Consider the following 15,114-nt stretch of genomic DNA (forward strand, 5'->3'; position numbering starts at 1 on the left):
AGACTTTGTTGGGCTGCTATGTAATGTAAAAATCCAAAAAACAAAATTACATATCAAAGTGATTGATTTAGTTCACTTTAAAGGGAATTAAATGTTACCGTACGCATATCACCACAATTCTTCCCAATTTCCATTCACCGTGAGTTCCTTAGCAAGAGAATTTCATTTTTCCACATCCAAAATTTGAAAGTAACACACGAGAGATCTGAAAAAGTCATTTTTCTTCTATTCAATTTTATAAATGACCATAGGACACAATTTCCTCACCGGAGAAACTATTATTTAATAAATTCAAGTATTGCAAATGAGGTAATGCCAGGATGAATCAACCCTGTCAAATTATTTGATGACATATCAAGCAAGACCAGGTTTTCAAGTGACCCAAAGGATGCAGGAATAAACCCACCAATCGAATTATGTGAAAGATCAAGAACCGCAAGGCTTGACAGTTGGCCCAAACTCAATGGCAATGTTCCATTAAGACCATTATTGGACAAGTACAAAATAGTTAAATTACCCAAATTGCCGAGACTTAATGGAATAGGACCAGTGATTGAACAGTTCCTAAGATCAAGAATTTGTAGAGATGGTGCAACTAAATAACCAAACCATACGGGAATAGGACCCGGAAGTGCGAAATTCGACGCGTTAAATGTCTCCAAATGTGTTAAATATTGAAGGGCGTTGACCGAGAATTGAGGATTTTCTTTCCCAATATTGGTACGCCTGAAACCAGATATGTTGATTTCAGTAACTCGACCATTCTTGCAACGAATGCCTTTCCAATCTGTGCATGGATTAGCCTTTCCAGGCCACTCGTTTCTTCTTAATCCTAAAGATGATCTCAGAGCAATCAAAGGAAAATATTCTTGTCCCCAACTCAACTCAAATGTTGAATCAAACAACAAGAAAAACACCACACAAAGAAAACTCAATTGATGCCTCATTGAACTGATTTGAAAATTCTCATCTTTTCCCTACTAATATAAGGTATCATTAGCAGATTGTCAAAATCCACTGTTTTTATCACTTACATGCAAATTTAGTAGTATAACTATTACTACTCCCTTTTAAGTAAAAAATTAATTATATTACGGTATTAGATGGATTTAGCAATGACAACAGTGATATAATTGTGATGATTTATTTGCTTATTAGAATAGTGGATTAATTTTACATACCTTTTAAAGAGTGGTTTAATTATAAACAGCAGGAGTCAAAATGGCTATTTGTGTAATTCGCCCGTAAATTCCTGAAAAAATCATTTTTTTCCGCGGATTGTCCTGGGTGGTCTTTAATTTTTGTCCCTCAAATTGCTGGTCTTTAATTTTTGTCCTTCGCTTAAAAAAGTAGCCGAAAATATCCCGAGGTTCTGGGTTCGAACCCCGCTCAGTAAAAAAAGTTTGTCTTATGCGGCAGGTTGTCTTAAAGCATAACTAAAAGTCTGCCTTATAAAGCAGCCTATACCAGATCCGGCATAACTTTAGTTATGCCTTAAGACAACCTATGCCGTCTCCGGCAGAAATTGCCTTGGCATAACCAAAAGTCTGCCTTATAAGGCAACCTCTGCTGGATCTGACAGAATTTTAGTTATGCCTTAAGGTAACCTATGTCGCATTAGGCAGACTTTTCCAAAAGCCTTGCCTTGCGATTGTTTTTTTAATGCATGAGCGGGAATTCGAACCCAGAACCTCAGGGTATTCTAGGCGAATGACAAAAATTAATGACCAGCAATTTGAGGGCCAAAAATTAAAGACCACCCCGAATAAGGAGCATTCCTACGAATTGCCCAAAAAAATCATTTTTTTGTGCGGATTGCCCTTCAAAAGCACTGGTCTTTAATTTTTGGGCCTCAAATTGATAGTCTTTAATTTTTGTCCTGCGCCTAATATCCCAAGGTTCTGGATTCGAATCCCAGCTCAGTAAAACTCTACCTCAGGTAGAATTTTGAATGCAAAACTCCACCTGCAAGCAGAGTTTGCAAAACTCTACCTAACATGCAAAACTCTGCCTGCAGACAGAGTTTTGCATTCAGGTACTCTGCCTGAAGGGAGAATTTTGGCATGTCTAATCAGAGTTTGACAACTCTGTCTGATCATGTAGAGTTTGACTGCAAACAAACTCTGCCTGAAGGTAACAAAATTCGGCCTAAGGCAGAGATTTGAAACTGAGCAGGAGTTCAAACCGAAAATCAAAATATTCTAATGAAGGCCAAAAATTAAAAACCACCACCAATATAATGAGTAAAAATTAAAGACTACCCCGAAATAAGGATATTCCTGCGAATTGCCCCAAAAAATTTAGGCAAACTTACTCAAATGACTATCTTATTATAGCTTCCTACCATTTGTAGCTATCCTTTTAAATATTACCATTTGTAGCTACATTTTGGCAAAATAGTATATGTTTTCACGCGTATTTGTTGCCAACAAATGCATGAGAACACGGTAAAAAAAAAAAACAGGATCCTTGATTTTAGCCTTTAAAGGTGGAGCTATTAGATTAGATATTAATATATATATATATATATATATATATATATATATATATATATATATATATATATATATATATATATATTGATGTATTTTAGTGATTTTGTTTTTTTGCTTTGATGTATTTCAGTGATTTTTTTTTTTTTATGTATTTTACTGATTTTTTTTGTTGTTGTTGTTTTTGATGTATTTCAGTAGCTTTTTTTGATGTCTTTCTTTGATGTATTTCAAATACATTGTGTACATTTCAACTACATATGAAAGCCAAATATATTCAAATTTTCGTGTATTTGAATGAATTTCAAATACATTCAGATACAAAGACAAAAAATTCAAATACATGACAAATGCATTAAAAAATAGTGTGTTTGGCTATTAACAAAATACACTAAAAAAATACAAAGACAACATTCAAAAATAGTGTATTTGTGAGATGTAGATTTTGAATGTATTTGTATTTGGCTTTAACAAATACACACGGCCAGATCTGAAACACTACCACCACCAAAAACCCTAATCTCTCCACCACCACCAAAATCCTAATCTCAGACACCACCACCACAAAAAAACCCTAATCTTTCCACCACCAATAAAACCCTAATCTCTCCACCTCCACGTCATCTTCTCCGCCGCCATCTCAAAATCAGTGCCATCGCCGCCGCCACCAACAATACACACGGCCAGATCTGTGCCATCTCCTCATCGGGTAGAGTGAAAAGAGAGAGAGAGGGGTGAACATAGAGGGAGAGGGAGAAGAGAGAGAGGGGCAGCGCGGCTATGGTGGTGGTGGTTGAGAGAAGGGGAGAGAGATTTTTTAGGGTTTTGAAAAATGAAAAATCTGAAATGGATAGTGATTGGGAAAAAAAAAAGATATATGTGTTTGGGTATGTATTTTTGATATAGCTATCATTTGTAATTTAAAAAAATTAATTAGCTACTAAATATAATTAAATAAAAAGATAATTAATATTAATAATTAGGTCTTAAAAGAAGCTACAATGAATAAAATTTTTAAAAATTTACGGGCGTAAACTTGCGGATCTTGGCCCAACAATGTTCTTATCCAAATTCACGTGGTTACCTTTGAAAAAGGAACGAATAAGATGTATAACCTGTGTGAATCTTAATTATTACAAATGGGCCCATAAAGCACCGCATCATCAAATAATGTCACAGTCCACTTCAATGAAAATATTCCAACTTTAATTTAAAATTTAAATATACATGCCAAACTGATATGTGCTCAATTTTATTGGTATCTATGGCGAGCTGGCTTTTCTTCCTTTTTTTCTTTTTGGTTAAAGAAAGCGTAAACTATTACATGAGGGTTCATTCAATCATTCTATGCTTAGGCGATGTGAGCTCTCTTTGTTTAATTGCTATATTTAATATGTGACATTTTAATTTTTGTATAATTGTGAAATATAGTCCGCTCAGCAATTGCTAAGCATTTTATATTTTCAGCTGTAATTAATTTCAATGTTTTTATCTTATGTAAAACACGTTAATTTTTGTTTTCAATTAGGAACTATGTTTTTAATCCAGAGACACATATATATTACCATTTCATTAGTGCTATTCTATTTATTATTACACATAAATTTTTGTAGTAGAGATTGCACTTGTTTAAATAGTAAGATATCCCCATAATAATTTTTATTACTCCTTCGGTCTCAAATTATTTATCCTTTTTTTGTTTTACACACTCCTTAAAAATGTTAATTAGGAGGGGCATTTGACTAATTTTGTCCTTATTTATGTCTAAGTTATAATTTTTCTCCATTAAATATTTACTATACTTATGTGTCATCTCCACTAATAACAAAATTCTACTAAGGTAAAATGAGAAAAAAGTGAGATTAATTTTATTTTGAATTTCTCAAACGACAAATAAATTAATATAATTATTTTTTATAATCACGATAAATAATTTGAGACGATATTAAATTAGAACATATCTCGAAAAGGGGAAAATATTAAATTGACATCCCAATAAGTGATGGGGTTGAAAGACTTCCATAATCCAAGTAGTGGACGGAATATGAAAAATTGGTAGGATAGTAATTTTGATCCAAAGAATGGGTAAGTTAGTAATTTAAGGAGTCAACACTTGCAACTTTGTCTGGGTGCATCTATACCGAATCACAGCTGAAGTCACGCTAAGAAAGCGAAACTGATGCCATCAGATATTTATCTGGAATTGAGTCCCATCAGATATTTATCTGAGTCCCATGCCACATGTCCAGTTTACTCGAAAATATCTAACAAACTGTGTGAGATATTTTAATCGTAGCTAGCCCCCAACAGTAACACATTATCGGCTCTGTCTTAAACATAAAGAAAAAATATTTTCGAAATGAATCTGTTTGGGTTTACTGATTATAATAGTAGTTCATAACATTTTGATAACATTTTAGTATCGAAAAGTGCAGAAATTAATTTAATTAAAAAATAATTATGTATTTGGGTCAAAAGATAAATAGAAAATGAGTTTGGTAAAAAAATAACGTAAATTATTCTTTTATTAAAATAACTAAATTATTCTTAATTTTATTAATTATCAAAAACCTTAAATTTAAAAGTAAATAATATGAGAAAGTGAAGAAGAAGTTCGTGATTTTGTTTTGGAGGATAAATAGTAAGAAAATTGATCAAATCAAAAGTGTTTATAAGTTGAAAAATCATGAATTTGAGATGATAAATTCATGACTTTTGATTGATTTTAGCTAATAAGCACTTTTGAACATTTATCAAATGCGTAAATAAGCTAAAAAATACTTATAATCAGGTTAATAAAATAAATCTTTTTGATTTGTCTGTAATGATACATGAGTAATTACTTAATATAATTTTTTTTTGTAACAATTATATTTTGCATCACCATAATAAGTTACCCTCCTACATATTTATAAGGGAAAAGAGTAAAATATATCCCCCTCTATTTTAATTTATTGACTAATTTTATCCTCCGTTAGCCAAAGTAGTTAAATATACCCCTCACGTTACAAGTTGGGGACAAATATACTCCTACCGTTAGCAAAGTTTTAAAAATACCCCTTATTTCTAACATATTTCCACATAAACAAGTCTAGTCATTGGAATTGGGTAACATGGACGTCACATGGTATTTAACTTATTCTATGTGGTGCCTACGTGACAATTTTTTTAAAAACAGTCTGGAAAATTTATTTTTCTAAAACAAATCTGTTAAAAATGGCTTTTATTTTCCAAATTTTTAAAATCAGTTTTTTAGATTTTTTAAAAATTAATCCATATTTAAAAAAAATTAGGACACTTGTTTTTTTTTTTTTAAAAAAAACACTTTACAGGTTTCCAGATTTTAAAAAAATTATTTTCCAAATTTTTTAACTAAAATATCCAATTTTCGAGAATATATTTTAGAAAAATGGGTTTTATTAAAATAAAAAAGTTTTAGATTTTTAATAATAGCCTTTTTTTTCTTCAAATTGTTTTTAAAAAAATAATTTTCTAGATTGTTTTTTAAAAAATTGCCACGTAGGCATCACATAGAATAAGTTAAATGTCATGTGGCGTCCATGTCACCTAATTTCAATGACTAGACTTGTTTATGCGGGAATATATTAGAAATTAGGAGTATTTTTAAAACTTTGCTAAGTGTAGGGGTATATTTGGCCTTAACTTATAATGAGAGGGCATATTTAACTACTTTGACTAACAAAGTTAAGCATAGATAATAAACTAAAGTAGAGAAGTACATTTGAGATTTGACCCTTTTTCCTTAATTTATTTCATTTGCATGATTGATTTTTTTTTTTTAAACAAAAAAAAAGAGGGAAGGGTACAAGAAAGGCAAAGTGAGATGTAATTGCTCGTCATGATGAAGGACGAGAGCTTCCATCGTGTTAGACACTGAACCGTCTTCATGAATAAAATATTAATACTTCAGTTTTAGTAATAAAACTTGAATCATCAATTCGCCAACGCGGTAATATATTATTAAAAAAAAAAATGCTCTTAATAATGGATAACTAGCATAAAAAATTGTTAACCATACAGCAATTTTACGTCTGATACTTCCATTTCTTTTTAGTTGTTATATTTTTTTTGGGAATTTTACACTATATATCAATTATGGCAAAATATTTATCCGTTTTAGCCCATCTTTTTTAAATTATCCGCCATAGTCACTTTTTTTCCTCTTTAGTGTTTTACTAGTCTTATATATTATTATACACTTTTATATAAGGTTTATACATTTTCTACAGTAGATGTATAAAGTTATATATTGTTGTATAATATTGTCTATTAGTCTTATACATTATTATAAACTTTTATACAAGGTGTATACATTGTCTACAATAGGTGTATAAAGTTGTATATTGTTGTATAAAGGTGAATATTCAAGTTATGCCATGAAATGTTGGGATGTAGGTTTGTAATTTAAAATATGGGCTATGAATATGTAATTTTAACCCATAAATTGTTTATAACTGAAATTTCCCCCTTTTTTTTACACACTCCTTAAAAAAACAACTAAATTATATTTATTTATTATTTGAGCTTAATTTAGTACAGTAACTATTTTTTCACTGCAATTTCTCTTCACATTTACTAAAGTAAGAGTAACTATGAAAATTACTCTTCTCGTTTATATTTATTTATTCATATTTGACTTGACGCACCTCTTATAAAACAATAAATAAAATGATAATTTTTCTATATTACCGATAATAATTATAATTCACCAATGTTGAAAAATGAATTGAAATAATTAACCCATTAATAATAAGAGTAAATTATATCTTATTTTTCAAATTGGACAAGTATTTTGGACAACAATTTAAAATACTCTGAAAATTTCTATAAGCAATAAAAAGGACTCCTAAATCATACTCCTCTCTGAAGCATTAACCAGCAATTTTAACCATTGTTAACCAGCAGTGGTTATCCATTACCTTCGCAAGCGGTAACCACCGCTTTTATTGCGCACCCACCTAAAATTAACCGACCTAGTATCCTCTGCCTATAAAAGCCAGCCTTCTCTACGCACAAAATTCACATCAGCTCTTCAGTTGTTCTCTCTTACATTCAAAAATTAAGTCTTTATCCAAAAAAACAAATATGGCAGCTGCGGTTGAGTACAGGTGTTTTGTTGGTGGGCTAGCATGGGCTACCACTGATAGTACATTAGGAGATGCTTTTGCTCATTACGGTGAAGTTATCGATTCCAAGGTCCGTTTGTTGCAGCAGAAGAGATCGGATCCGAGCCCAATTGTTTGGTTTCGTTGATGACCTTCTGTTACTCTCATCATTGATCTCTCTGTTTCTACTGTTACTGTTACTGTGTTACTGTTACCGTTACTGTTACTCTTGATTCCTCTGTTACTATTTGTTACTCATGTTACCTTATTCCATTCCCTTAACACGGTACGTTCCGTTTTCCGTATACATCTAATTGATCTCTTTTATCTTTCCTTCCTTTTTTACTGTCTGCTATTATCATTATTTACTTTCTTTCCTCAATTTCTTGATCTGATTTTGAACTATATTATAACAAGTTTAAATTTGTTATTTGTAGTGATTTCTATAATTTTGAACCATGTGATTATTGTTTTTTTAATTTCATTAAAAAAATTCCTATGGACTTCGCACTAATCCGTCCTAAATTTTTCATAGCTAACCGAATTTTGTGATAATCCATAGATAATCTGTCACTAATCTAGCGACGAATTTTGCAGGTTTAATTCCTGTCTTTGTTAGTTCCGATTCATGAAAATTATCGGATGAAGTATTAGTTGTAGTAGATCTGTCCGGATCTGATCTGTTAATTGATTTTGGTTTCAGATCATAAACGATCGTGAGACAGGTAGATCAAGAGGATTTGGTTTTGTTACGTTTGGTGATGAGAAATCAATGAGGGACGCAATTGAAGGAATGAATGGCCAGAACCTTGATGGTCGTAACATCACTGTTAATGAAGCTCAATCACGCGGTAGCGGCGGTGGTGGCGGTGGCGGCCGACGTAGCGGTGGCTACAGCGGTGGAGGCGGTGGCTACGGTGGCGGTGGATACGGTGGCGGTGGCTACGGTGGTGGGTATGGCCGACGGGACGGTGGCAACGGTGGTGGTTATGGTGGTGGCCGTGATCGCGGATATGGCGGCGGCTATGGTGGTGGCTATGGTGGTGGTGATCGTTATGGTGATGGTGGGTCCCGCTACTCGAGAGGTGGTGGTGCATCTGAAGGAAGCTGGAGGAATTAGGATCTAATAACGTCATGAATTTGGGTTTATCATCTACAAGACTAAATTATGTCTTACTTTAGATTTTTTGTTTGGTGACTATGTTTCTCGGTTGGGTGGAAGTTTATTTTTTGTTACTGTGGTTCGTGTTACTGTTCTGTTTTCTCCCAATAGGCTCGTTGTGTTACTGTTACTATGGTTCGTGTTACTGTTCTGGTTTCTCGCTATTGTTACTTCCAAGGTTGAATGAAAGTTATAAATGATCGCCCCTTTTTTAATTTAGTGCAGACGTATTTCTTTCTTCACTTCTGGATGGTTATCAACATATTATAAACGAAAGGTATGAACTAATATAAGTATTATATTTCATAATTGAATCAAATGTGGTTCTTTTCTTCTTCGGAAGCAACTAGTAGCTGTATTTGTTATAGAAAAAACTTTCACTGGGATTTGGACGACGTTAGATATACAATTGAGTTGAGAAAATTTCTATATGACATTTCAGATATACAACTTGTTAGGATAGATATTCCAAAGAATAACATATCAGTGTACATCTAAATTACAGTGATTGAATTAAGGTATCCAAGTGTAATTGTAATTACTTAATAAACTCAAAACACCACACTATTTTTCACCAATTTCTCGCGCTCAAATAAATTTGATTAAATTTCTTCTCTGGAACAAGTATTTCTTGCTATTCGAAGCCATAATTTTGATGATGGCACACACGAGTGCCGAACCAAATTCAGACTGAAAAATTGAAGTGCCGAGTACTCACGAGAGAACTCTTCGCAGACTAAATTAATCCAGCCTAATCTTCAATGGAAAAAGCAAGATCAGTTGCTATTGACTTGGCTTCTCTCTTCTCTAACAGAAGCTGTTCTTGCTCAAGTGGTTAGTTGTTCGACATCTAAAAATGGCTTCCCCCTTTCACTCAAAATCAACCCTCTTCTTTTACATAAATTACTACTAGTCTTCCATATTTGAAATATTGGTGCACATTTTTAATCCTCTTTCGACACGGTTTATCTTCTAACACTCCCGGCTTAGCACGTGAGATTTTCCTGAGAAAATGTCTCTCCAAAGCGAGACCCGTTCTCTCATTGCTAAATCACGACAACCAGCCCCTTTTCCAACCAAATCCTAAATCAAAACTCTAATTTGAATTCCGGCCAACTGCTTCGTCAATAATTACCATGTCGTTAAGGTGTAATAGTGGTAAAGATTCATCTTCTTGTGAGCTTTTATTTTTCCTTCTGATTGAGCATTACATTTGTTGATTCATTGGAACAAAGAATTTAAAAAGATAACAGAAAAAATCAACTGAGCCACTCCAGTGTTAATAAACTCTTAAACCATTATTTACATACTCAGCCCCTAATGGACGAACTACTACATGAACATCGTTTAGCAAAGTTTGTTTGTGACAACCTAAAAATTGACAAGCAAGCAAAAAACTTAAATCAACAGATTCATAAATACAATACACAAACTACTTGTGGAGTTCTATCATTTCACATGTTGTGAAAAATCACGATTCAAAAGTTGTGCCTTCTCCTTCTTTCTTATTCAAGGATCGTCAATATATAAATTAGGATTGAAATAATATGAGAAAAAAGGTTGATTGAGATGATCGGGATTCAAGTGGGAAGGTGTTGGGATGGCTGATGAGGTTTAAGGAAGAAAAATTTCTCACGTTAGAGAATAGAAGAACACCTGAGGCCTCCCGGACACAAACCAAACATGCGACCCAAGTATAAACGACGCTATGAACTCATCCGTGCTCTTGGAATTTTCAAAAAGAGGTCATCTTAACCCGGTCAACCCCCAAACACCCTTAAATTAGAATTTCAACCAAAAGATCAAAATATCCCCGAGTCCCTCGGAAATTGAGCCGACCACTCTACCAAGTTATAATCGATATTCTAGACCTAATGGAACCAACGGAATTCTCAAAAAGACTTATTTACTCATTTAGGAGAGGAGTAAAAGTGTATTAAGATTTTATGGAGGACCACTAATACGTCATGTAAAAGAAGAGGGATCGGTTTAAATTAGATGCAAAAAAAATAAGGGATGAGTTTGGATATTTTCTCTGGCATAAATATCTAGGAGGGGACTAAAAGTGTATTAAAATTTTAAGGAAGACTATGAATACTTTACGTACAAGAAGAGGAATGACTTTGAATCCACTAGCAATAATAAGGGATGATTTTAGATATTTTCTCAAAACATAAATATCTAGTCGAGGACTAAAACTGTATTTTTCCACCTAGCCCTAAGCCCAATTACTGAAAAGCCCATAGCCTGATCGGCCTATAAAAAACGGGCTTTTCTACATCAATTTCACCGCCTCTCCTCTTTTCAGATATTTTGTTTTTCATTAGGGTTTGTCTTTATATTTTCCTAGGGTTTTATGGCTGAAGAGTACAGTTGTTTCGTTGGTGGGCTAGCATGGGCCACCACAGATAGAACCCTAGCTGATGCTTTCGGTACTTATGGCGAAGTAGTCGATTCCAAGGTCCGTTTGTTGCAGAGCAGAAATCATCAGATCCGATCCATTTTTTTTGGCTTCGTTGATGACCTTCTGTTACTCTGATTACTAATCTCTAATATCTCTCTGGTTTACTTGATTCATCTGTGTTACTGTTACCGTTACTGTTTATAATGTTAATGCCATTCCCTTTAAACGGTACGTCTTCTCTTTTTTTGTTAAGAGATGAAGATAGATCGGTTTTATGTGTTATATATGTGCTTTATTGTAATTTTTTTTATTTGTCATTCATGTTTATACTTTTCAAATTTTTGGAAGTTTGGCCTTTTATTTTTGTTGAAATGTGTTTATTATAACTTATGTGCTATTATAAAAACCTTGTAGATCTGGCAGATCTGAAGTGTTTTGTTGTTGTGATTGTTTATTGTAATTTTTAAAAATTCCTTTGTCCATATATTTGTCGTTCACGCTTATACTTTTAAATTTTTTTCAAGTTTTGTTTGTTTGTCGAAATATTGTTTTTGTATATCCTGACTTGAAACTTAAATTTTTTTTTTGTTGTCAAAAATAGCTGTTATTTCCGTGCTTCTATTGCTTTTGACCTTATGGATCTGTTAGATCTCAAGTATTCTCGTTGTTTTTTTTTCTTCAAATTCAGCTTGGTTTATTACTGAACTTGAAACTTTAGCCTTTTTTTTAATCGAAACATGTTATTTCAGTGCTGTAATTGCTTTTAGCATCGTAGATCTGATGTGTTCTATTATTCTTTTTGTTTATTTCAGATCATTAACGACAGAGAAACTGGCAGATCTAGAGGATTCGGCTTCGTTACCTTCAAGGATGAGAAATCAATGAAGGATGCAATTTCAGCAATGAACGGTCAGGAACTTGACGGCCGTAACATCACCGTTAACGAAGCTCAGGCTCGCGGTAGCGGCGGTGGTGGAGGTGGAGGTTTCGGCGGCGGCCGACGTCAAGGCGGCGGCGGAGGTTACGGAGGAGGTGGCGGTGGATACGGCGGAGGCGGTGGTGGATACGGAGGTGGACGTCGTGAAGGTGGCGGCGGCGGCTACGGTGGCAGACGTGAAGGTGGCGGTGGTGGTTATGGTGGTGGTGGATATGGCGGTGGTGACCGTTATTAGATAGTTTGATTGAGTTGATGTTTAGGCTGTTTTTAATGGCCTTTTTAGATTAAGTTTAAATTTGGTGTTAGGTGAAAAAAAGGCAGTAGTGTTATACTGTGGTTCGGTGGTGGTGTTCCTTATATTTTGGTTGTTGAGATAAGATAGTGTGAATCTGTATTTACAAAGTTCTCTTTGGAATCAAGTGAATGATGGTTTACGAATATCTGTGTTAAACTTCCTTTTGTCCATTAAGCGGATGACTTCTGTTTTGCATCGCGTTTCAGTTTTTTTGGTATAGAGTCGTTCTTTTGACGTCTAAATGATGATTTGTGTTTAGATTCTTCGCAGAAGGTATCTTGTCGATGAACTCACTTGGCATGTGGAGTGGTTCTCTCTTAGGTCAACATCATCAAAGAAGTTTCAACAAATAAATTGTTTTCACTATTGAAATATAAAATTGAAAAGTAAATTAATCATTTATAGAATAATGTATTTTATTCGGGAAATAATCTCAAATGCGTCATACAAGTGGGGCCCGTGGGGGTTGTATTTTCTTTAAGGGTTTTTACAGACCCAAAATAATATATTACTTCATGCTAGTCAAATTGTGCTTGCATAATTAAATATTTTAATTATTTAAATAAGGATTATTTTAAAAGAAAATATTTTGAAAATTATAAAATGTCACTTATTTTGAAAAAAAATTTAAAAGGTTAAAAGTCACTTAGTATGGAATATTTTCCGTTACATTCGCCTAACCAATCCTTTTTTCAGCCAACGGTGTTTATAATATATATATATGTTTAAGTTATATGTAAACTATATATTGTAAGTATATTCTTAGTATATTTTAGTTATTTTTTTAGTATATAACTTTTTAATTTTTAATTTAAGTAGATGTATATTATAAGTATATTCTTAATATATTTTAAGTATATTCCTAAAGTAAAAATATATATATGTATACTATATATACTTATAACTTTAAGTTATTTATAGCTTATGTTTTTTCTAAATTTATAAATTTGTATATACGTGTATAATATATATTATAAGTATATTCTTAGTATATATATATGTAACTTATATGTATACTATATATTATAAATATATTTTAGTTATTTTTCAAGTATATAACTTTCTAGTTTTTAATTTAAGTACATGTATATTATAAATATATTCTTAGTATATTTTAAGTATATTCCTAACTTAATATAAGTAAAAATATGAACACAACTAAATAGTAGAAAGCTCAATGAGCCATATATTTTATTCATTCTTGGATAACATTTATTTGCAAGTTGTAGTTTTTTTTAACTTGCAAATAATACATGAGTTGCAAAGAAATAGTAGAGTAATAAAATCACTAATTCTCAATCATTTGGTTAATTTCCCCCGTATCATATTCGGCCATGGAGATATTCTAAATTTATAAATTTGTATATACGTGTATAATATATATTATAAGTATATTCTTAGTATATATATATGTAACTTATATGTATACTATATATTATAAATATATTTTAGTTATTTTTCAAGTATATAACTTTCTAGTTTTTAATTTAAGTACATGTATATTATAAGCATATTCTTAGTATATTTTAAGTATATTCCTAACTTAATATAAGTAAAAATATGAACACAACTAAATAGTAGAAAGCTCAATGAGCCATATATTTTATTCATTCTTGGATAACATTTATTTGCAAGTTGTAGTTTTTTTTAACTTGCAAATAATACATGAGTTGCAAAGAAATAGTAGAGTAATAAAATCACTAATTCTCAATCATTTGGTTAATTTCCCCCGTATCATATTCGGCCATGGAGATATCTTCAAAGTCTTCCATTTGGTCCGGTCCACTTGCTATCAAATCTTCAATCTCTTCCTCTTCGCCTTCCTGCGCTTCAAAGTTTTGGTTGCGTCGCTCCGATCTAATCCAATCGCGAATGCACACTAGTACTTGCAAGCTAAAGCCGGATAATGAGTGTCTATGATCTCCAATTTGTTGTCTTCCTTGGCTAAATGCACTCTCCGAAGCCACGGTTGATACTTGAACCGTAAGGATATCTCGAGCCATTCTTGAGAGTATCAAATGACTTGCCTTGTATTTCTTCCACCATGCTAAGACGTCCAACTCATCTAGTTCCTTGATATCCACATTTTGCTGCATCAAATAAAAGTTATATTCATCAAAGTTTGCACTACAAGAAGGAGTTGGCTGTGAATGTAAAATTTTTAAATGCGACAAACCCGACAAACCCTTTTTGCTACTTTGAAAAGTAGTAGGGCGTGGAGCAACGGGTGTAGCATGTTCTTCCAAATTAGAATAATGAGTAAAAACTTTTCTAAACTCGTCATCAATAGTGAGTTCGGCTTCAGCTAAAGATGGTTGAACTCCCTCTTCAATTTCTAAAAATGTATAAATTTGACCAACCAATGCTTTAGTATAAGACACTTTTAAATAAGGATTTAAAAGAGAACCCAATATAAATAAAGTTGGGATGGAAAAAAAATACTTCTTAAATTTTGTTGTCATATCAAAAATAGCCGCTTGATAACCGGATTTATATTTATACTCTTGTAAAACTCTAGCTATTTCCGCTAAGTAGGCTAAAATTTCGGTTACCGTGGGATAGAATTGTTTAGAAAAAGCAAGAGTTGCATTATAAAAATTTTCTAAGAGTTCAACACATTCCTTAACATCTTCCCAATGCATAAAATTTAACCAATCATCATTATTAATATTATATTTGTTGTGAACTTGTTGTATGA

General features: G+C 32.6%; 1 protein-coding gene across 1 annotated transcript; it reads left to right on the top strand.

The window, feature by feature from the left end:
* The first annotated feature begins 7,518 nt into the window (after positions 1-7,518).
* Positions 7,519-12,559, top strand: LOC132608088 (uncharacterized). Its single transcript, XM_060322161.1, has 6 exons — positions 7,519-7,709; positions 8,322-8,735; positions 8,892-8,958; positions 9,595-9,614; positions 11,131-11,241; positions 11,997-12,559. The coding sequence occupies exons 1-6, from the start codon at positions 7,599-7,601 to the stop codon at positions 12,354-12,356; spliced, it is 1,083 nt and encodes a 360-aa protein (XP_060178144.1). The 5' UTR covers positions 7,519-7,598; the 3' UTR covers positions 12,357-12,559.
* Positions 12,560-15,114: the final 2,555 nt, after the last annotated feature.

This window comes from Lycium barbarum, chromosome 8 (assembly GCF_019175385.1).
Source record: "Lycium barbarum isolate Lr01 chromosome 8, ASM1917538v2, whole genome shotgun sequence".
Lineage (NCBI taxonomy): Eukaryota > Viridiplantae > Streptophyta > Magnoliopsida > Solanales > Solanaceae > Lycium > Lycium barbarum.

What these genes read in the sequence shown, in the direction of transcription:
- LOC132608088 (XM_060322161.1), top strand. Translation starts at nt 7,599, where the DNA reads ATGGCAGCTGCGGTTGAGTACAGGTGTTTTGTTGGTGGGCTAGCATGG. An exon ending in GTGAAGTTATCGATTCCAAG is followed by an intron (nt 7,710 to 8,321) that starts GTCCGTTTGTTG and finishes TTTTGGTTTCAG; the next exon opens with ATCATAAACGATCGTGAGAC. An exon ending in TCGCTATTGTTACTTCCAAG is followed by an intron (nt 8,959 to 9,594) that starts GTTGAATGAAAG and finishes CTTCTCTAACAG; the next exon opens with AAGCTGTTCTTGCTCAAGTG.